At 53.1% G+C, this 23,152-nt stretch overlaps 1 protein-coding gene across 1 annotated transcript in view; it reads right to left on the bottom strand.

Moving 5' to 3' along the window:
* MINDY4 (MINDY lysine 48 deubiquitinase 4) overlaps positions 1-22,855 on the bottom strand; it is a 94,502-nt gene extending 71,647 nt beyond the window's left edge. Inside the window, exons 1-5 of the mRNA XM_054571333.1 lie at positions 22,733-22,855; positions 18,586-18,705; positions 16,576-16,811; positions 13,639-13,888; positions 8,671-9,104 (exon numbers count right to left, since the gene is read on the bottom strand). Coding sequence (XP_054427308.1) covers positions 8,671-9,104; positions 13,639-13,888; positions 16,576-16,811; positions 18,586-18,705; positions 22,733-22,795 — 1,103 coding nt within the window. The 5' untranslated portion in view covers positions 22,796-22,855. The remainder of the gene's footprint in view (positions 1-8,670; positions 9,105-13,638; positions 13,889-16,575; positions 16,812-18,585; positions 18,706-22,732) is intronic.
* Positions 22,856-23,152: the final 297 nt, after the last annotated feature.

The following is a 23,152-nucleotide window of genomic DNA, read 5'->3' as shown; positions in this document are numbered from 1 at the left end:
CTCTGAGAGGTGAGAGAAGGGGACTGTGTCCAGGTACAGGAGCAGAGGAGAGACTGGGAAAGGCTTCTGAAAGAAGGCGACGTCCAACCCAGGACGACTTACACACGGACCATCACAGCTGTGACGGGGGCGGGGGGGGCTGGTGGGCTGGCAAGTTAGTGGGACAGTAAGTAAGTGGGTTGATTGCTTGGATGGATGGTTGGTTGGATGACTGATTGGCTAAATGAATGTATAAATAAAAAAATGAATCAATCAATCAATAAATCCAACAAGTGGACTTGAAAATAGTTTGGATTGTTCCAATTCTATTACAGATGATCAGTTTAATTTTCATGACACTGTCCCAAATGAACAAACATAAATTTCCCTTCCAGTCTCCTTACTATGTACACTGTCATTTGCTGAATATTTCTTGGCAGGTCTGGGGATATAGCTGAGGAGAGGAAAAGACGAGAAAAGAGCGCCCACTCCGGGACTCAAAGAGTTCATGGAAGTGAAGACGTGTGATCAAACCATTATGCTGCATTGAGGAGAGAAGCTGTCAGACTCTGTGGACCAGACCAGGACTGGGGTGAGAAATACACGGTGCCTAGCATGCAAAATTTAAGGAGGCACTGCCTCTCAGGTTCATGCAGGTGAACCATCTTGAGAATGAGTGCCTCCTTAAATTTTGTACCCTGGGTGCCTCACTTGCTTCGTCTCATCCTGGCACCATTGCTGACCTCTATGGGGACCTCTCCGGGGTTCTGGTACCCAAGGTCTGCTGGGAGCTACCTGGCAGAGCAACAGAAAAGCATGTTGGAGTGAGAAAACAAAAAGGTGTCCAGGAAAGAAGAATCCCCACACACCTCTCCTGCTGTCTGACACTCATCTCCCCAAAAACTACCCTTCAGTCTTAACCTCCAGCATCCGCCTAGCAGCCATGGCTGCCCCCGAACATCTTCCTGGCCTGCGCACCACGGACTTGCCCCTCGGGCTGAGGAGGATCGCAGAGCTGCCACCCTGGTGTCCCAAGGTGGACACACCTCCCCTTCCAAGGAGAGGTGTGGGCATTCTGTCACCTCTTCAGCCACCTTTCTTTATCTCAAAGAAAATCGGAGTCACAGGAAGTCTCTTTCCCCTGGGAGATGCATTGACTCAAAGCCTCGGAAACTCGGGAACTGCAGGTACCTGGCAGCTGAAGTACAGCACAGGGTCGGGGTATCCACCCCATTCCGGAGGGTTCCGGGTGGCCTGTCATGTGCACGGAGCCATGTCTCATGTGTAATCTCCTGCACATGCAAGGGAGAGGCCAGCCTTCAGAAGGACGGAGAACCGGTCTTCCTCTGTGGACTGGGGGCGCATGTGGAGGGGAAACGTGGGTAAGAGGCAGAAAGGGAACCCGCTGAGCACAGGGCGCCAAGGGCGCCAAGGGCGCACAGGGGCGGGCAGGTGCCTGCCGCAGAAGAGAGGTCCCTGGAGGTGGCTATGAAGGCGAGGCTGGACCCACCTGGGAGCCCCGGACAGACCACCGGTCCACATGGGGCTTCTGGCACACAGGAAAGCCACTGTGTGCTGTGCTTGTTTCTGGAGTCAGCTGATCATGAACCTCTATGGCCTGACATCAAGTCCAAATAACGTGCAGAGACAAATTAAAATGGAAGTCCTACCCATTACTCGTTCCATGCAATGCAGACGTCATCAGCCTCAGAAGGCTCAGCTACAGGGAGCGGTCAATAAACCGCAATGCCACATCCTCTGCTCAGCTACACACAGGCCCCGAATGGCACTGCTCATCGTCTCTCGGGCGAGCCTACTGGTCTCTTCTCCTGACCTGGGGCCCAGGAGGGGCTGGGGGCCCAGGAGGGGGCCGGAGTCACTGATCTCTCTCCCACGACAACATCCTCTTCAGTAGGGGTCTGGTGAGGGTCTGCTGAGGGAAATCAGGCAGCAAGGTGACCAAAGTCTCTGGGGTCCTAAAGATTGGTGACAATCTGCTGCCACCTGCCGTCCATCTTCTGCAAAACCCGAAAACCTGACAATGTCACTCACGCCCTCGAACTGGCCACTGGCTCCTGCACAGAGGCAGCGACGTGGGGGCTTCGGGGCCCTGGCTGGGTCCACGCAGGACAACGCAGGTGAGCGCAGCCATTCCTCACCAGATGTCACGGGTCCATCACGACGTCTGCACTAAACACGGCCCTCCTGCCTGGTCCACGGCGCCCCCTTCCCTGCTCCCCGACGTCCCGCTCCTCTGTGAGGGCCACAGGTCCGCACCCAATCACAGGGAGCCTGGTGCGGGCCCTGGGCTTCGGAGACGAGGAGCCCTCTCCCCCGCCCCCAATGCCCACTCTGGGCTTCCAGAAGGGTGTCAGGAGACCCCTCCCGTCTAACCGACACAACGGGACATTGCCCTGTCGCGAAGCCAGCGAGGGCTGTGGGGTCCTGATGGGAAGGGCTGCCTGTGGGCCTGCATCGGGCTTTGCTCCTGTCTCCCCTCTGGGGTCTGTCCCCTCCCCTGTCACCTCCATGCGGGCCCCCTCACCAGGGCATCCCATGCACCAGAGTGATGTCATTGCGGCTTCCCCACCTGTATTGTGGCACCAGGAGGGGGGTGGGTGTAGAAGCAGCCAGGAGAGGTGACGCGGAAGACACAGTGTCCCGACCAGGTGCCCGGACGGGGCACACCCTCCCCAGTCGCTGTCCATGGTGGCTGCGAACAGCCCCCAGAGGCACCCCTCTCCAGAGAGCTGCCCTTCGCCCAACTCGCCCAGGACATGGCACACGGCCCGCCCCAGCCCAGCAGGGGCACTCCGTAGTCGCCGCCGCCTGACAACGTGAAGAAAAGCTTACTCATGGCTTAAAAGTGGGACCAGCTCCAGGTCAGCTCCCACTCTCCTGTCCCTATGGGATCAGACGGAGGCCGCTCGGCCTTCCTGAGACCTGCCCGGCCCTGCCTCCCTCGCTGAGAGCAGGCCCCCCCATAAACTACAGGCACCTGGCCCTCCGTCCCAGGCTCAGCTTCCAGGGCCCTGGTCCCCAACCGTCAGTCAGCCTGCAGCACATCACCTGGGGGCTTGTTAACACACTGTCGGGAAGCCCGACACAGCAAGGAGGTTTGACCCCAAGTCCCGACTCAGGAGGTCAAACAGGTTGTGTTTCTAACAAGTCCCCAGGCGATGCAGATGCTGCTGGTCCAGGGATCCCAGGTTAAGAACCATGGCTCTTGGAAACCTGCCTTAATAGAGAAAACGCTCAGTGAGTAACAGGCAAAGGGGTCAGAGGTGGCAGATTTAACCTCGCAGTGTCGGCCTGCCTCCCAGCTCCAAACCCTGCAGCCGGACACAGCAGACAGGCCACAGGCCTCCAGCAGCACACCCCCGTGTGCGGGGCGACTCCTGGCTACTGAGCCCGAATTGCGTTCCCACACACCCGTGGAGCTCGGAGGAGCCCAGGGACTCCACAGGCACGAGGCCGTGGTTCACATGCTCATCCTCTACACGCGGTGAACCTCAGCGAGCAGCCGAACAGACTGGGATTCCTGGATCATGGAGAAGGCGGACGTTTGGTCTGGCCTATCATTCTTCCTTGGTTTATTCTCCCTCCCAGCACACTGGTAGGTTATAGACTCACTCGTGCGATCATTGTTCTGAGCTGCCTCTCCCCACTGGAAGTGTAAGTTCCCGGAGGGCAGGGACTTGGTCTACTTTGTTCACACGAATCGCCAACAGCTGGGGCTGTGGCTGGCACATCACAGACAGGGTGCCGGTAGACGCGAACAACTGGCTCTCCAGGGAGGGGGACCTGACTGGCAGCATTTGCCAATTCCCATGGTGTAAACATTCCTACCACGACCAATCTCAAGCGATCACCTTGATGTCGCTGAACAGAGAATCGGGAAAAGATGCTAACAACCAGCTCTCTGAGCTGGTATGGACCAGCTCTAATGCACTCCAGCACTCACTGAAGAGCTGTTGAACGCATTAATGGAATAAATGGTTATTTCTGTGCATTGACAGGGGTTTCTTAAGGATGTAACTCTAGGCACTCGGGGTCTGAAATCAAGTTTCTCCAAAACCGTGGGAGTTACTGCTAAGGAACAGGATGTCACATGCTGTGGTGACGACTGTGCTGGAAGCTGAGGTGGAGTACAGAAAAGACAATACATATTTAAAGCACAAGCTCTAAACATGGGCTAGCCAGTGCACACAGAGCCCACAAAGGACTTAGGACACCCGCAGGACTCGGGTGGGTCGCTTCCCATGTCCCCCGGCTGCAGGGCTGGGACTCGAAGGTGCTTTCCAGCCCTCGCCGTCCATGTGGTTAAGAACTGAGATGGGTCCCAAAGGAGCCTCTATGCCACTCTGCTTTTAAAAACACCCAATTTAAAATACCTTTTAAAAAATCCAACTAAATTAAACTTCCATTCCATGGACTCTATCCTACTTTAAGCGTGCGTGCTGGGAAGGCCCCGACCTTCCCCCGGGTGAAACCCATCAGCCCTTGTGAAGCTAACAACCACCCCGAGCTCATGGGGGCCCCCATGGCAGGCCCACAGCCAGGCATGCCCTGCGCGCCTAATCCTGCTGATCTCAGGGTCCCTGAGGCCATGGGCTTCCCTGGTTCCCTTCCGACACGTGACCCACAGGAGAAGAGAGACAGACAGCAAGAATGCCTGGAAAAGATTCACAACAAAAATTCTCCTCGGAGTGGTAGAAAGGGAGACTGAGAGCACAAAAGGTGTGCACTTTTACAAAATTACAAGGAGACCAAAAAAATTGTAAATGCTGCAAGAAAAAAACAAACAAAACACAGTTGCCCTCAATGACAAGTAGAATAATGCCTTCCCCTCCCAAAGGTGCCCATGTCCCAATCCCAGGAACTGTGAACACACTGGGGTACATGGCAAAGGGGGAGACAGGTTGCACATGGAGCTGAGGTTGCCAAGCAGCATCCTTGAGATGGGTGATTACCCTGGGTTATCCAAGTGCCCAGCATAATCACAGGGGTCCTTACAGGGGGAAGAGTTAGGCAGAAAAGGGAGAACCAGGGAGATGGCAGCCTGCGAAGGACTCAGCCTGATGGTGCCAGCTTTGCAGATGGAGGAGAGGGCCACAAGCCAAGGAATGTGGGCGGCCTCTAGAGGCCGAAAAGGCAAGGAAACGAACTCTCCCCGGAGCCTCCAGAAGGAAGGGAGCCCTGCATGCACCTTGGTTTTAGCCCAGGGAGACCCAATGCTGACCTCTGTCATCCAGAACTGTAATATGATATGTGTTGTTTTCAAGCAAGTTTATGGTAATATGTTATACAACTAATGTGCCCTCATTTTGGCCCATGCTGTCAGGCCATCTGGCCCCTGATCCTAACTAAGGGACTGTGTGACCCTGGAGAGGCCTATGTTCTTCTCTGGGCCTCAGCCTCCCCACCTGTACCCCGAGCATTCCCATCTTGGTGTTCCTGTCTCCCAAGGGCCCATGGCTCATGCCACTTGAGGGGACGTGGATGTGCTTGGTGGCTCTGACACCCAGATACAGCTCTTGTGGCCACTGCTGTGGGCTGAATCCCCAAAGAAGGCCAACAGCTCTTCTGAATTTCAGGACCACGGTTACACCCGTGTTTCCAGAGGAGACTGGGCGAGAAGTGTGTGGCTGGAGCTTGTGAGCCCATGCCCACCTAGGAAACGTAAGAAGCCAGTTCCTAAAGCCTGACGCTCAGTGTGAGATGCTTTGGGCTGATACGCAGAAAATCCACCACCAGGCCCATCCGTGTATCCATCAATCCATCAGAAGACCCGAAGATTCACTCTGAGGGACTCTCAGACAAACGAAAGGCCAGCATGCCCAGGAAGAAGCCCACAAGTGAGGTTGCCCCCAGCCAGACTTATCAACTTGGGGAGCCACTAGGCTCAGAACCCCTAGCTTTGGGGACATGTAAACAGAGAATCACCTCTTCCATGCCCTTGGTTCTGCACCTTAGGTCTCTCGAGGGCCTATTCTGGTCCAGGTGTGCGTTTGGGAGAGGGGGGATGATAGCAAGGTATGCAAACGTGTACAGGGCGGCCCTGCCTGCGACACAGGGTGACGGCAGGGAGCCGAGCGAGGCACGGGTGACAGGACCACCCAGGGCAGGGCCAGAGCCCTGGCAGCTCTGACTGATCGTGAGAGGAGCCCTCCAAGGGCAGCCGGACAAGCCAGTAATAAATGACAGATGGCCCCAAACAGCCACATCCCCCACAGTGGGAACCCAGATGACATATATTCTAACCCTCTTCTAAGATTAAGGGACACAGATGAGAAACAGAAGTAGAAGCAGGAAACAGTCCCATCAGCAACCAAGTAGAACTGAGGAATCGGAGTCAGAAGAGCCTGACCACAGAGATCCGAGTCCCCTGACACCTCAGCAGGCCGCAGGCGCCCCGCCCCGCCCCGGCCCTGCTGAGGCTCCCACGGCCTGCCCTGAGCTGCCGCTGCGAGGCCCTGAGAAGGCGCCAAGCGTCCCCCTCTCCGCCAGCCTCACCACAGCCGAGGGAGGGAGCACGTGCCACACATGCAAGCCAGCCCCGCTGTCACCTCACTGTCCTGTGTCACGCTTTACAAGAATTACACATGCACCCCTCCCTCTCACCTTGGGGGGCTCACAGGACCTGATACACACTCGGACTGAAACCCGCGTTTACTGAATGGAATGAAATAATCGGGGAGAGGGCTGATGGAGGGGGTGGGGATGGGCAGGGGGTGCAGTTAGGCTTAGCAAGTAGAGTAACTTTGGCCCTGATTTCAAACCAAGGGTGCTGCCTGCGGTTGTGCAGCAGTATGTGCACCGTGCAAAGGTGCCTAGCTGAGCAGACAAAAAACAGCCGAAACTCACCCTGAGCTCCACTCACCAAACTGAGCCCTTGGACTGGCACCCACCCAGAAACTTGCCAGGTCCCTTCAATGCTCTGTGCCTCGCTTTCCCCACCTGGAAAATGGGGATAGCAATTGCTAGGTGGAAGGGCGCTTGTTCTCAACTCCCGGTGTCTTCTGGGAGCTTGGAGGGACCTGTACTGGTCTCCCCGTCGCGTGGACCTTTAACCTCCTCCCCTTGACTCGCGCCATCCTAAGGACTTACATGACTGGCTAACTGGGGAAAGAGAGAAAAGGGGAACGGCAGGCTCTGCTGCACCCTTTCTCCTCGTGGCAGTGAGGTGCTCTCCCCGGGGCCGGCCCCTCCCACCTAGTGATCCGTGAGGAGACCCGCCCTGGGCCTGAGATGAGGTGGGGAAGTCTGTCTAGCTCTGGGCTGGACTAAAAAGAAATCTCAACAAATATCAAAGGACTGAAATCACACAGAATAAATATGACCCAAGTGAAAATGTCAGCAATCAAAAACAAAGAGATAATGAGAAAAATACCTAAACTGTTTTGAATTAATCAATATGTGTCTAAATAATCCCTGGGTCAAAAGAAGAAATCACAATGGAAATTAGAAAATATTTTAACTGAATTAAGTAAACATATAACCTATTCGCATGGGATACAAAGCATTGCTTAAAAGGAAATTTTTACCCTTAAGAGGTATGACAAAAGAAGACAACAGTAATAGACTAACAATTAAAAAATTTTTTAAATTCATATCAATAAAATAGAAAATAATAGCAAGTTAAACTCAAAGAAAGTAGAATAACAGAAAGAATAACAGTAGGAGTAGAAATCAATGAAAAGAAAACTATACAAAACCAAAAAGTAACTCTTTGAAATAGTATACAATTGATAAACTTCTAGTAAGGCTAGTCAAAAAAAATAGGGAAAACACAAATTACCAGTATCAGGAATGAAAACAGGGACAGCCCTGAAGATCATAGAGACTTTAAGTTATAATAAGAGGATATTATATTTATACAGTTTTACACCAATAAATGTGAAGTATAAGCAAACTGGTAGAATCCCTTGGAAAAATACAACTTGCAAAATTGAAACACAAAAAAATAGAAAATATGATTAAAAAAATTTTTTTAATTGAATCCAAACTTAAAATCTTGCAACCCAATGCTCAGAAGCCTTCACTGGTAAACTCTCCTAAATATTTAAGGAGGAAACAACACCAATCTAACACTAACTCTTCAACAGACCGGGAAAGAGAGGGATGGCTTCCAGCCCATCTGAGACGCCAGACTCTGACGGGGCTGTTGCCAGAAAGGAAATCACCAAATTCTCCTTCACAAAGCCCTGCACAAAATAGTAATAAGTGAACCCAATGATATGTAAAAAAATCAAATATCAAAACTAAGCGGGTTTTGTTTCAGGAATAAAGGGTGGTTTAACATTCAAAATTGGTCACTGTGGGAATCATCAAGATCTACTGTGCAAGAAAAATAGGGTTAAAAATAGCCCCACAGGAGCCGGGGAGCCGATTACCACCCCTCTCAGGCCTCCCACAGGAAGCACCCCTCGCACCACATCAGCCGAGCCCTGTCGCTGCAGGTTTGTGTGAGGACCACCTGCCAAAGGCTTCTCGACTTGGAGGAGGAGGGAGAGGGCCAGAGAAGCCCCCCCGCAGGTCCCCACGGGTGCGTGCTCTCCGGGCGTGTCCTCCCGGACAGCAACTGCTGTGGCCCTCCCCGCCCCGCAGCCGTCTTTGCTGAGCCCAAGGAGCCACCGGGCACTGCACGGCTCTCTGGGAAGAGGCATCGCCGGGGCGAAATGTGCTCACCTGAGGGGCGGGGGCAGGTTCCCCTGCCTTTTGAAGGCTCTTTCCAGCCTCTCCTGGGTCGTCTTGGCATTCCCACCCGGCAAGGAGAACCTCAAGGGCGTCCTGCCGGCCTCTGGGCCGTGGTCCTCGGCGGGGCTGTCTTCTGAGAGACCTCTGTCCCTGCCGCTCCCCCTCTGGGGCAGCCCCTGGCTCGGCAGGCGAGGGGGGCTGCCGGGGGTGGCCAGGGGCTTTTCTGCTGAGGGCTCGCCGAGCTGGCCCAGGGGGCTCCTGGCGGCGGGGCCGGTGCTGGAAGCCAGGCCCTCCTGTGCGGCAGGGCAGGCCGGGGTGCGGGTGGGCGGCTCGGGGGCCCTGCGGCCCTCCTCCTGCTCCTCGTGGGGCTGAGCCACGCTGCTCAAGGCCAGCGGCCGCCTCAGGGAGCGCTTGCGGAGGGAGTCCTGGAAGAGGCAAGGGCAAACGCAGTGAGGATCCCTTCAGGCAAGGTAGCAACACACCTGATGCCACTCCAAGCATATGCCATGATGCCCCCTCCCCCAGGAAAGCCTCTGCGCACCCCCAGGTCCTCCTCTTGAAGTCCTACCTACTCCTTCACGAGATACTCAACGGCTACCGCTTCCATAACACACGCCCGCACCCACCTGCGTCAACCCCGGGAGGGGGCCGCAGCCCTTCTCCCACACCCCTCACAGCGGCAGGTGCAGAAGGTACAAGTGCGGCTCCCCCACCAGGCCCCGGCCCTCATTCCTGGGTCACCGCCCGCCAGCTGCGCCCCTGTGGCAAGTTATGGAACTTCTCTGTCCCTGGCTTCCCTCCGCAATCCACTATCTGTAATTTCTAAACCCCAAAACAAAAATTTCTTTGGGAATCCTGTAACAAATTCTTTTTAACTGCTTTGAGATTACTTAATCTTTTTTTTAATGTGACTATTTGTATTTAGTTGCAGACACGTAAATGTTTTTGTCCTGCAAGGACCGCATACCATGTAATGGCAGGTGTCATATGGTATGTGGTTTATGTGCTGTTTTTCTGGAAAAAAATCCTAAATTCCAGGACACCTGTGGCCCAAAGGTGCTGGGGTCGTGGCGAGGACCAAGGCAGAGGCCCACACACGGCGCCGGCTCGCGGCCAGGCCTGGCACAGCAGTTCACAAACATCAGCTACCACCGTGCATCTCCTCTTGCGCCCTCCCCCCTCCTGCCATAGACCCCGGGCGGTGGCGGCCATCCTCCACGCATCTCTGGTGTCCAGAGCTCCTGGCTCGATGACCCATACCTTGTAGGCACCAAGATTTGCTTAGTTTTTGAAATGAAAGAATTCCAAAGGAGTCCACTGGTATGTCCTTTCTTATATCCATGATGAACTGATAAAATGCTTAAGTCACATTGTTACCAATCTAAGATGGTGAAGTAAGGGACAAAAATACACCTGCCAGGCTTTTGTGGAACCTCCCAGCATTTCCAGAATTAATCCTGGGCTCATGGCAACGCCTGTGCTGGCACAAGAATGGCTAATCCTGTGGCGCTCTTGCCTAGCGGAAATGACTAGACACTGTAAGCCTCCTCCAAAAGCCACCAAGGGCATCCCCTGCCACAGAGCGGGAAAACATTAGTCACTGTTCCCAAGGAGACCCAGCTTCTGGCCACAGGCGGGAGCCCAGCCTGTTACTCATCCTTTGTAAGTGCAGAGCTGATCCAGGGGTGGAAATGATGAAATATCCAGCAAATCTTGCTCTTTTCTCTTGGGCAACAGAAAACTATGGCCAAGGGACTCAAAGGCCCACAAAACACCTTCCAGAAAACCTGGGGAAATTATGCAACAACCCACCCTTCAATGTCCTTCACTGGATTCAGATACCCCACAGGGAAGGCACACCGATCAACCAATCAAAGGAGAAATCTCGGACAATCTCTTGGTGGCAAAGTCAATGCAGTCGTCACCCTCAGCGGCTATCAAGGGGGTCTCAACCGCCCAGGCTTCATGATTAGACTGCCACAGCAGGACAGGACCCTGGCGTCTAATGAGGCCACCAGTTCTAAGTGTGGCCCGCCAGCCTTAGGGGTCCCCAAACTCTTTTGGGAGCTCAAAGCCATTTTCATAACAATATGACGGATTTGCCTTTTTCACCGCGGTGACGTGTGCAGTGGGCATGTGAAGGCCGCTGGTCCTTAGCAGGAATTGCAGGGGGGGCGCCAGGCTTTCCCGGTGCCCTAGCGTTCACCCTCCTCACAACAAAAATAAGTCAGTGCAATGCTCATGTCAACCATGTCCAAGCTCAAGCATAAGCATTGTTAACATTCTTCAACCTTGACCCTGTGGTGCACATCTCTCTAATATTCCGTGTGACAGAACTGGAGGTGTGCGCGCATTCTGCCACACACACAGGATGACAACTGTCTCAAGGAAATCACTCGTCACATGTCTGAGTTGTGAGCTGAACCTGTGATTTTTTTTCATGAGACAACTCAACAAGCCAACTATGGTCATTCGGACTTGGGTATCTGGCAGGCGTTTCCTTGAAAATAAATTAAGGCTGTCACTTCAAGGGAAATAAATAAATGATGTATTATTGTCAGTGATAAAATACAAGCTTTCAGGTAAAAATTACAATTTGGGGAAGCCTGTATCTGTCACTGTGAGCTTGAGTAGTTCTCAATACTCAAAATCTTTTCTGATGAGCTGGGTGCTAACGTCAAGATATGTGATTTTTTTAAAAAGTTTTCTTACAAGGAAATGTGTCGATATTCAGAAGATAACTCAGTAACCCAACATTTCCCAAATGACAGTGGTAAAAAATTCAAAGTGAAAGTCAGACCAATAGAAATGGATAAATGTTCATCGGTGTATTTTCAGATTCCACATTAACAAACTACAACTTGTCCAGTTTGGGTGTAGAGTAAAGAATACCCCTAGTTTTTGGAAAAACACTATTAAAATACTTTTCCCTCTTCCAATTACATATCTGTATGAGGTCAGATTTTCTTCATCTACTTCAACCAAAATACCATATGCAGCAGACTGAATGCAGAAGTAAATATGAGACTTAAACAATCTTCTACTAAGCCTGACATGAAAGAGATTTGCAAAAATATAAAATAATGCTACTTATCTCACCACTTTTTTATTTTTGAAAATATAGCGTTTTTAAAAATATTTTGTGTTCAATGTAGTGGATTTACTCTTGTTATTTTCAATGACTTAATAAGTATTTTTTTTAATTTCTACACTCAATCAGAGCCAAAAGGCCTAGAAGTTATCAGTTTTCATTTCTACTACAGTGAATGTCAACAGAAGGAACACACAGGAACAAAAGCCCTTCGGGCTCTAAACCCTCCGCCCGACAGGAAGCCCCAGCAGGCAGGGCGCCTGCCTTTGCCCTAACGCCGCTCCTCTAGCACCTTCGGAAGCAGCCTCTTCCACCACTGAGGGAACTCTGGCCGACTGCGAGATCCTCTCTCCAGCCTCCACCCACGGGTGCCAGCTGGGCCCTCGGGAGCCACCAAGCACGCCTACACACTCAGTCCAGCAAAGGACCACGCACCATGCTCTGTGCCCAGACATGGCGGAGTCCCCGCCATCCGGGGGCTCTCAGCCTTACATCAAGGCAGACGGCGAACAGGGTTCATCTCACTCACACTCCATCCACTCACGGGGCGTAACTGCCCACGGCGCCCGCAGGTTCTGAAGTCACACCCAGGCTCGATCAGAAAAAGGGCACTGAGATCAACTAGCAATGTCTGCACGGGCACTGCACCCGGCAGGGGGGAGCCGTCGCCTGAAAGCCACCCTCCGCCATCCCGGGACCAGGCCATCCTCCCTGCAGGCTTGAAGGACTCTCTTGCATTCTGTCCCACGTCCCACCTGCCTTCTCCTCCCAAGGTCAAACGTGCTCCAATCTTTCAATTTCCTCCAAACTCTTCACCTTCCTAGTTTCTTTACTCTAGACATGGCCCTGCTTATGAACGTCCTTCAAGGACAAGATCCCTAGGAGGGGATGCGACGTCAAGGCGTGGTCTGACCACACAGAAGGGAACAGGCCCTCGCCCCCCTTGATCTGGCCACCGAGATGGCTGCGTGACCATCTCAGAGCCTCAGAGCCACAGAACCCCAGAGCTCGAAGGGGCCTGAGGCAGCCACCCAGTCTAACAAATGAGACCACGGCCAAGAGCAACGGGTGGTGTCCGAAAACCTCACAAGATGTCGGCAGAGGCAGGGAGGGGGGCCTCTTCCACAGGCAGGTTTTCCGCAGTACTGGAGTCCCCAGCCACGGTGCACACCTAACCGCGCAGCGCGTGAGGGCAGAGGTGGCACACACGGCCGTGGACACGCACCGGCCGTGGACACACACCCCCGAGTTTTGGTTTGCTCAGGCTCCAGGTTTATCTGATACCACGCTTTGAGTCTGGCCTCTGATTTTACTTTGTTGTTTTACAAAGTCCTTTCACATTTGTTCTCTGATTTGGTTTAGTCTCCCTACCTAATGGGACCTGACCACGGTCCCTCTGTAAGGGACACTGTAAAACAACAATGTTAAATATTTAGAATGGTTTGTTTTTTTTTTAAATCAAAGCAAATAAAACTACAAAGCCTGGGGTTTCCTTTTCCTGTTTAACTATCCTGTTTTAAAAAATAAAAAAGAAGTTCCCTAGACTTGGATGAGTCCCCGACTCCTAAACTGCAAAGATAAAGCCAGGTAAACGTGTTCTCACTCGGCAAAGCGACAGAAAACCACAGCATCCACCTCACTGGCCTGGTGGGTAAACGGAGGCAGGGAAGGAGACAAGGACAGCCCAGGCTCCCAACAAGGAGCTGACAGCGGAGCCGGGGAGAACACAGAGGAGGTGTTCTTCCACTCCCACCCCATAGAGCCCCTCTTCTTGGGCTCTCTGTGGGGCACCCCTAAGTGGAGCCCGGAAGCCCTCCCACCCTGGACGCTCACACTTTCGGTTTCACAATGACAGTGTGGAGAACAACCTGCGGGGAGCTGGCGGTGGGCCCGGCCATCATGCCTCGGACGATCAGGCCGGGCTTGGGCCTCATCTTCTCTCCCACGCGCTTCGTGTCCAAGGCTGGCTCTGAGGACGGGAGCTTGTCCACCTTCTCCCACGCGGGGGCCGCGGCCGGAGGGCTTTCCGCCGGGATGGCCGGCGCCGGCTTACTTTTGTGCGGGGGCCTTTTGGATGACACAAAATTACCAAGTACATCCCCATGATGATTGTCGTGTCTGCAAGAAAAGGGAATAAAACAAATTCCTCAGTAGGAATCACTAATGACGATGGTAAATGCCACATTCAGCTGACACGCACAGCAAGCCCATCCACAGGTCTGCGATGATTTCTAGCCAGCCAGTGCTTCATCATTAAAGGTAAGGAATGGAGACTATTTTCATATCAGAGCAAGTCTGGCCTACACAATGAGACCAGGAAACAAGAAACAAAATCAGAGTTATGATCCATGATAGGGTTCCCTATTACCCTCTACCATAAAGAGCATCCCTATCCTAGACCCAAGTGATTAAGGAAAACTATAGCCCTTCAATACGGTCATGGGGCCTGTGGGGCCCAATCTCACCACGTGCCCCGGGGACCGCAGCAAACCTGGCCTCCCCACAGTGCAGTTAGGGTCAGCAAGGTTAGGCATGCCAGCGGCTTTGTTTTCTGTGTTGCCTGGCATTGAAAGAGAAAAAGAGTAAAAGAGAGAGAAAGAGAACAAGAAGGTAAGAGACAGAGCGGAGCAAGGAAGGAGAAAGAACAAGGAGGAGGAGACAGGGACCCAGGTAGAGAGGACTCGGACCTGCGATCCCGCAGAGCCAGCAGTCCTGACACGGGCCGGGCTGCCCTCTAGCGCTGGACTCGGGCATGAAGGCGCACTGACGCCTGCCGCGCCACGCTGCTCACCACGCACTGGGTCACGCATGACAGAAGTGGTCACACGCGCCATCACAGGGGCCTTAAGCAGAGGAAGGATTTGGAAGCAGCCTGGGGGAATCTAGAAGGGCTTCCAGAGAAGGCAGCAGCTGAGTCGGAAGGAGCGGCAGGCAGGCGGTGAGCAGGGGAGGGCCCCGTGATAGCGGCCCGTGCCTTGGAGAGCCGGGGGACTGACCGTAGAAAGGGTTTTGCAGGTTATTCTAAGGAGTTTGGGTTTTATCCGCGGAGCTCAAGGGAACGTTTGACACCCTTCCGGCAGCGGAGCAGCCTGGCAGACTTGTTTGTGGGAAGCTCACACTTTCCTGGGTCCAGGACGCATTCGAGGAGGCCACTGGGGTCCTGGAGACCAGGGGAGAGCCCTGGTCTTCCAGAGAAGGCAGGGACGAGTTTGCCCTCATTAAGGACTCGATGCAAAACAAATAGGCAAGGAGGAGTCAAGGGTAACGGCCAAGTGTGAGCTTGGGCAACTGGGTAGAGCTCAGGTGCTTCAACAACCTATTGCAGTTTTTTATCATTTCAGAAATATTTCATTTCCCAGCCAGGCAGTAAGTGTCTGTGAAGGAGGAACCATCTTCTTCATATCATCCTCGTTAACCTGCCCATCTTAAGCCTTGAGTTAATGCTTTAACAGTAGTCACCTTCTGGCATCTTGACGCCTGCATCCTCAGCTTTGGCTCCATCCGGGAAAGGAAATGCGTTTTGACAGCTGGAGGAAACCCCACCCCCAGGAGGCAAGGCTCCCTCTCAGAGAGCTCATGTGCAGTGTTACGGTGGTGATGTAGCAGGACCATTTTCCGAATAACTGAGGTCCAGTCAAGAATGCCAATTCCATTTCTTCCTAAGAGTTCCTAAGGCCTTATTTTTCAGATTTTTTCCATCTCTCCAGTGCTTTGTCACCTTTAAAAAAAAAATATGCTAACAAGCCCCTGAACCTTGTGAACCATGCAACTTAAACACTTTAAGTGATGAGCATCCCCCATCACAAAGTGGTCCCTTGCCATGGCCTCCGGGGGAAAGCACCAGTGCTCCACTGCAGGGGCTCTGTGAGCGCAGGGGCGGAAGGCTGAGCAACGCCCCCGCAAAGATGTCCATACCCTGACCCCTGAATCAGTGAATATGTTACCTTACATGGAAAAGGGACCTTGCAGATGCAATTCAGCTAAAGATCTGAAGGTGGGGAGGTTATCCTAGTTTACCTGGGTGGGCACAATGGAATCACAAGGGTCCTGGTTAGAAGGAGACAGGAGGATCAGAGCTAGTAGTGGAAGAGGTTGGAGTGATGTGCCCAAAAGAAAAAAGAAGCAGCCACACGCCAAGCAATGTAGGTGGCGGTCACTAGAAGCTGAAAAAAGGGGAGAGGAGACAGATTCTCGCCTCGAAGTCTCTAGAAGGAACAAGCCCAACTGACATCTTGCCATTAATCTAGTGAGACCAATTCTGGCCTCTGACCTCCAGAACTACAAGGTAACAAACTTGAGTTGCTGTAAGAGGCCACAGTGGTTAGATTTTATAGGTCAGCTAGGCTTTGGTGCCTGGTTGTCTGGTCAAATACTAGCCTACATATTGCCCTAAAGGTGTTTTTTAGAGGTGATAAGCATCTCCAATCAGGTGATGTAAAGAAGATTGCCCTACATAACATGGGTGAGCCTTGCTCAATCAGTTGATGGCCCTAAGAGCCAAAGCCAAGGCTTCCCATCAAAGACATCACTCTGCCCCCAACTGTACCGCAGAAGCCCTGCCTGAGCTGTCAACCTGCTGCTCTGCCCTCTGGATCTCTGATCTGCCAGCTCCCACAATCACACGAGCCAAAAATAAATCTCTTTACACACACACACACACACACACACACACACACACACTCACTCTCTTGGTTTCTGTTGGTTCCATTTCTCTGGAGAACACTGACTGTTACAGCCACTGAGGTTATAGTAATTTGTTACAGCAGCAACAGGAAACTAATCCACAATGTAAATAGAAAAGATACCTGGCTTTGCTCGTCTCTGACAGTGATGTTCTCCATGCCGCATCTTCGTCTGCAAGGTCATATATATTCACCAGTGTGGTCTCTGAGCACCTCAATGGTAATTTGTTACTTTTCTTTGGAAGTGAGAGCGCAGGCATTGATGCTTCTTGAGCAAAATTGTTAGCAGTATTTTCAAAGTGATCCAGAAAATATCTGGTGATGAGTTCAAGGTTTGTTTTTAGAGGATTTTCCTTTGCCTATCAGTGGAAGGAAAAAGATCATTAATTGCACATACAGCTTCACAGGAAGGGCAATAAAGATAGCTATTCTAATTCTTTCATATAAGATTATCAACTTCTCAGTCACACACTCTTTCAGGAGACAGTCACCGACTGCCTATTGTGTGTGAAGGGCTGGGTTACAACAGAGACAAGGACAAAAATCTCTACCCTGAGAGAACTAGCCTCCGGTGTGTAAGTCAGGTGATTCAACTGCAATTCAAATTTCCTTGTGTTTTTTCTCCTACGAATAACTTTGTAAAATATATACCCTTTCATTTTAAAAAATGAAGCCTTTAGGGACTGCGAGCTCCGAAGTCTGTAAACACTGGGGGCCTGGACACTCTCCTAGTTGATACGCTCTGCACCTGACGCCGGCTCTGGGGACCCCAGGGACGACGCGGCAGCAGGGTACCGCGAAGAGCAGAGAGAGGCGGTCAGGGCTGCCTTTGTTTACACCCCAATCTTAAAAAAATAAAAAGATATGACGACACTCTTCAGCAGTCGGCTTTAGAAATAAACAAAACCAGCATTTCCTAACCCTGACTGTACCACATATTACCTTAGGGGAAGTTTTTTTTAATATACATTCCTGGGCCCCACTGATCTTATTAAGCCAAAATCACAAAGATTAGAGCCCTGATTTCTTTAGAAATTCTCCTAAGAAATGTGGACAGACCCCGTTACCCACGCAGTGACCCACAGGCTGGCCTCCAGGACCAGGCCCTGTGACCGTGTCAGTCCCCACACCACTTGCCCAGAAACGCCAGCCCCTGGGAGGTGCAGCCAGACGTGGGGCATCTGATGAGTCTGCATTTCATTGCCTTTTTTTAAAAAACTGTGATAAATGCGAAACCACACACTGATCTTTCCCACGCTGATACTGTGCCCGACCACAAGGCCACATCGGCTGGAGAGCCATTCTTAAATCCAATGAGAAGATTCTGTCTTCATAACAGAAAGAGCACTTAGGTCAGAATGGCAGCTCCATTCACCCGAACGCTCAGTCAGTCCGTCCATCGGTCACATAACCCAGAAATGCAGGTTGACTCTTTACTGTGTCATCAGGCAACACAGTAAGTACAGGGACACAACAGTAAACAATACGGATGCCATCTCTGGCCTCCTGCTGCGGTCAAGGTGGGAGGGTAGGCAGATACCAATTAAAGAACCACACAAATACTCTGTTATAACCTTGACAGCACAACAAAAGAAAACTACAGGGTGCCCCAAACGCTGGTGATGGGTGGGGGATGGAGACTAGGGGATCAGGGAAGCCTCACCCGCTCCCACCCTTCTCAACTCCAACGCACCTGGGGGAGCTGAGCCCAAGCTTGGCTTCTGCCTGAATTAAAGAGTAAGATATTACTCAGAACTGAAGAAGGAAACTCTTCGGCAGGCAGGGAGTGGAAAATTTTAGTGTAACTGAATACTATATTCTTAAGTCAAGTCTGGCTAAAATTAGCCCGAGCAGGGAGGAGGGAGCGCAGGGAATAACTTACAGATTTAGGTCCAAACCGAGCCTTGTAGCCGGGCATGTGCAGCGTGCCTCTGGGGGCAGCCCGGGGCCTGACTGGGGCTGGAAACGTGACGCACACAGGGGACGCGCGGCACTCGGCCGGTCTGCCTCTCCCTGACCGCAGGTGTGGCCCACCCCTGCTGCCCCTGGCTGGTGGCCTGGCAGGGCCCAGCCGTGCTCTGACGCTGCCAAACTCAGCTCCAGAACACCGCGCCGCACGTTAACAGCACGTACCTTGTTCTCCTTGTAGAGAAATTCAAGATGCAAAACCTTGCGGAGGTTGTTTCTGCTGTTGATGCTGAGGTCAGTGCGTGGGCGCTCCTGGTCCATGGTCACACACGTCTTCTTTAAGCCCTGAGGGAAGAAGTCTGAATCATCATTTATCATTTTAAATCAAAACCCTCCGTTCTCTGCCGCGGACTACAAACAACAGGCTGCTGATGTTTATTAGGATCATTCTTATCGTGCCTGCCTCACAAAGATATTCCAACAACCAAAAACTGACCGCAGAATTTATTTTCATATAATCTTCATATTTGACATCATCTTCACAGTTAACATCCTGAATCCGACCATGACCCCGTGGGCTGAGCAAAGTACGGCTGGCCCGGCTGGACCGCTTCATAGAAAAGGAAAGGGAAACTCAGGTAACTGAGTCAGCCAAGGCTGAGTGTGGGGGCCGCACAATGTGAACATTTAAAAGCAAACAAAACAAAAAACATACACAAAAGGCCAATATTCATTCCTGTTTTTTCTCAGATGGGGAGCCAGGGCTGAATCACCCAAGGCAACACAGCGGGGTCAGAGCCGGGCTTCTGAAGGGCACAGCTTGTGTTGCCGGGGCCCCTGGCAAGCCCCTTTCCGTCACCCAGACGTGAACTCCCTGAAGGCCAGCTAAGACACACGCCGGCGGTGGGAAGTGCTGTGCCCCTTCGAGCCTGGCTTCTCCATTTGAAAACCAACCACGCCAGCTTTGGCTGCCCACTGCGCCAGGCCACAGGGATCCTCGAAATGGTGGAGGACAAGGCCAAGACGCCTGGCGAACATCTCAGCCTGGCATAAGGAGAGCCCTTTGCTCTAGAAGGATCCAGACCTCAGTGCCAGACAGGCCTCCACTTCTCCCCTTGCCTTTGTGTTCAGAATTTTGCAGAGGCCTTTCGCTGCTGGGAAAACAAGACAAAACCTGCTGTTGGCTATGAATTGAGGCAAGAAGAACCTGTGAAACAAGAGGTATGAACACAGTCTTGGACCAAAGAGAATAAACAGAAAGCTTTGGGCAGGGGCAGGGAGTGGGGACAGGAAGAAAAGGCTGCACGTGCTGGGAAAAGGCAGGGACATTCCTGAGAGCACCGGGGAGAGTCAGCTGGAAGAAGAAGTGAGGCCAGAGAGCAAGCACGAACATTTCATCTGGGCCTAACCACGGCTTTCCCACCCCTCTGAGCCTGGAGGAAATCTCCGCGATGAGGATCCTCCTCTGTGGGTAACTGCTGGTGAAGAGTTCAGGTCAGCAAGTCCTGGCACATCTACCAGACCCTCCAGGACTGTGGTGCACGCCGGCATTTGAAAATCATCGGGGCGGTAGACATAATCACCCTCGAGAATCAGCCAGTCCCCGGTCCCGTCCGGCCCACTCAATCCTCACTCACTTAACGGACAGTTGGAGTGCGCCTTCTGTGCGCCAGGCTGTCCTAGAGGCAGGAAATACAGACGGAAAAAGGCAAAGTCCCCCATGCCATGTCCCACGCAGCTGACATTCTGATGAGGAGGCAGGCCATAAACAAGGGGAAAGCTTACAGTATGGCAGCTGTTCCTGTGCACTAACTACTAGGGAGACAAACAGGGAGAGCAGAGGCGAAGATGAGGACACAATTTCAGACGGCAGCTACTTATCAAGCACCACCCACGTGCACACTCCTGTCTCCTAATTTCCCGTCTGTGAAATGAAGGGAATGAACCACTAGCCCATGAGTTCAGCTTCTGGGGCCGAGTGAACAGATCACAGGCCTGGCCCTCCTGGAGCTCACACTCGATAGCACTGAGGGGCTGTGACAAGGTGGCAGGAACAAGAATGGAGACGTAAGTGAGGTTGAAGAGTAGTTTCTGTGGGACTCCCGGGGCGGAGGATGAGCTGGAAATGGGGGCAGTGGGGTACTTGGAACTGAAATTATGGAAACGTGCAGTACCGGTAATGACAAACCTACGGCATCGTCACGGGAAAGGGTAGGGGACATACGAGGGGGCCGGTCACTGCAGGAGAGGGGCCATGCACCTGGGAGGCCGGGACACCAGGAGAATCACCTCGGTGGATCCTGGCGTCACCAGGAGACTGTCATGACTCTCCCCGAGAGGAGGTCGCGCTTGGTGAGTTCAAGGAGGCCAGTGTGGCTGGGTACGCCGCCGGGTCGCGGCATGAGGTCCAAGGGGCGCAGGGAGCCAGGTCATAGCCAGCCTGGTAGGCCCTGGTGAGGCCTTCACTGGGATTCCACAATCACTGTAACAGGAAGCCCATGGGGGTTTTGAGCAGGGGCGGGGGGACATGCTTGGTCTGGCCCACGCACCCTGGGCGTGTTTCTGCGTCTCCTACTCTCATGACAGTTTTACAGGAAAGGGGGTGATTATGCCTGTCTTTCAGGACTATTATGAGGATTTGAGAGAACAAACAGGCACCTAGAAGGTACCTTGAACCATGATGGGGACTCTCTTGATGGTGACTGCTGGGCCCCGCCTTCTGCCAAGCCCCGTGAGGAGTACTTAGTCTCTGTTCCGGGCAGAAGACGATGAGAGAAGCAGTCGACCTGGGCTGCATCCCTGCTCTCGGTGACTTTCTGAGAGACTGTGGGCGGCCCCTTTCTCCTCCCAGGGCCTTCATGTACCCAAATAAAAAGTGGGGTGGCGAAGAGGCCAGGTGAGAGGCAGGTCTATAAACTCTCACATGAGCATCAATGAGCCAACCAGACAAGATGGGCCAGTCACTCCAACTAGAGCTACCCGAGAAGTCCCCTGGAAGGACATGGGACTTGGGTGGAACAGGGAAGAGCACGAGGAAGAGGCTAGGAGTGAGACTGGGATGGTGAGCTGAGACCAGGGGAGCCTCGGGTATCTGGTGAGGACTCTGGAATTCGTTTGTACTCAAAAAAGAGAAGGCATGAGAAAACTCAGAGTTCTGCTTGGGGACCAGACTTTAAAAAATGACCGTAGTGGGCAGCCTCACAGCGTGCGTCACTGACAATCCAATGTGTGGCTGGGACTGGGTGATGAAAAGCCCATTAGCCATGAAAACAGAGCAGATACAGTGAAGCCACATGCCTTTAAAAAATGCTTTATTAAAAATACATGTTTAAAAAGCAAAGATTTTCAAAACACGTGCACATCAGAGAAGGGGAAAAGACCACGTTGAATATCTACTATGTACGCCATACGATGCTTAGGAGCTGCCCATATATTATTATTAATCCTCATTATAAATCTGCCAAGGGAAAGTCTTCCTATTCCTGATTTACAGGTAAGGAAATCGAGGCAGTGAGTACCAAGCCCGAGCTCACACTGCTTAGCTACTGGCGGACATCTGAACTGCTCTGAATCCAAAGCCCTTCTCCTTTCCTCCATTCAAAGCACTGGGTGGGGGGGGGGGGGGGGGGGGGGTGGGTGTGTGTGTGTGTGTGTGTGTGTGTGTGTGTTATCACTGGGGGGGTGTGTGTGTGTGTGTGTTAATCCCAGACAAGTGCCCATTGCCCTCGCCTTCCAGGACTGCAGAGGACCCAAGACACATGGCAAGTGGCCAGCTTTCGGTCACTGTGCAGGAGTAATGGGTGCTGCCCCTACGCTCTCCTTCACCATGACCCCCAGCCACCTCCCGGGGTGCCCTCCCCACCACTGACAGAGCAGAGGCGAGCCAAGGACCTCCCCAACCTTCGATCACTCCAAACACTCTCCTGGGACAAAACAGAACTTAAAAACAAAACCGACTGCAACGACTGAACTGTTGATGAACGTGACTGGAGGGTCTGACTGTCAAGAACTTTTCCAGCCCTCTGGGCTCCTTTTTGGGGGCAGTTCTTCCTGGCCTACAGTCTTGGGCTGGGCTCCTCACGGAGAAGGCGCTGAGCCAGCGCCCCTGGGCCTCGGCGGACAGGGGGCAAGCCCGGGGAGGACGGCTGTGGTGCGGCCTGCTGGAGAGAAGTGCGCGGGGACAGAAGCGCTTCTGGGAAATGTAGTCCCCCCCACTCCAGCCCGGGAAAGTGGCGCTGCTGTCGGGCACTGCTGGGGCTGGCAGAGGGCGGAGGAAGGTCTCCCTCCCCGAAGGGGCAAAGGTTGCAGGGGAGCCCCCAGGGCGCTCCAAATTAGAGCAACTGCCCCGCACTGCGAAGGGCGCGCCACATACCTTTCTGCTGAGGAACTCCCTGACCAGGGAGGCGGCCACCTCCTCCACGAAAAGGTTGTCCATGCTGCCGGTCCAGCCCACGAGGCCGCGGCCGCGGAGTCCCACACCCCCGGGCCCGTTGGCCAGTATGGCCGCGTTGCCTTGGCGACGTGTCCTCCTCGCCGGAGGCTCCGCCCCTTCGCCGGAGCCGGCGTTCGAGGCTGGCGGGTGGGAAGGGGCGGGGCGTCCTCTGAACTCGCGCTGGGAGCAGGAGGCACCTCCCACAAGGCAGAAGCCCTGGGCCGCTCTCTGCAGCCCAGGGCAGCCCAGGGAACTCCTCCGTGGGCTCCCGGTTGGGGTCCTGGCTCTGACCCTGTCCGTCTGGGTGGCCTAGAGCAAGTCACCACTCCAATCTGAGTCTCCCTTTCCCAAGATGGGCAA

The sequence above is a fragment of the Pteronotus mesoamericanus genome, unplaced genomic scaffold (genome assembly GCF_021234165.1).
Source record: "Pteronotus mesoamericanus isolate MK-2021 breed Mesoamerican mustached bat unplaced genomic scaffold, CSHL_Meso_final contig_220, whole genome shotgun sequence".
In the NCBI taxonomy this organism is placed as follows: domain Eukaryota; kingdom Metazoa; phylum Chordata; class Mammalia; order Chiroptera; family Mormoopidae; genus Pteronotus; species Pteronotus mesoamericanus.
This window is presented reverse-complemented; position numbering and strand designations above follow the sequence as displayed.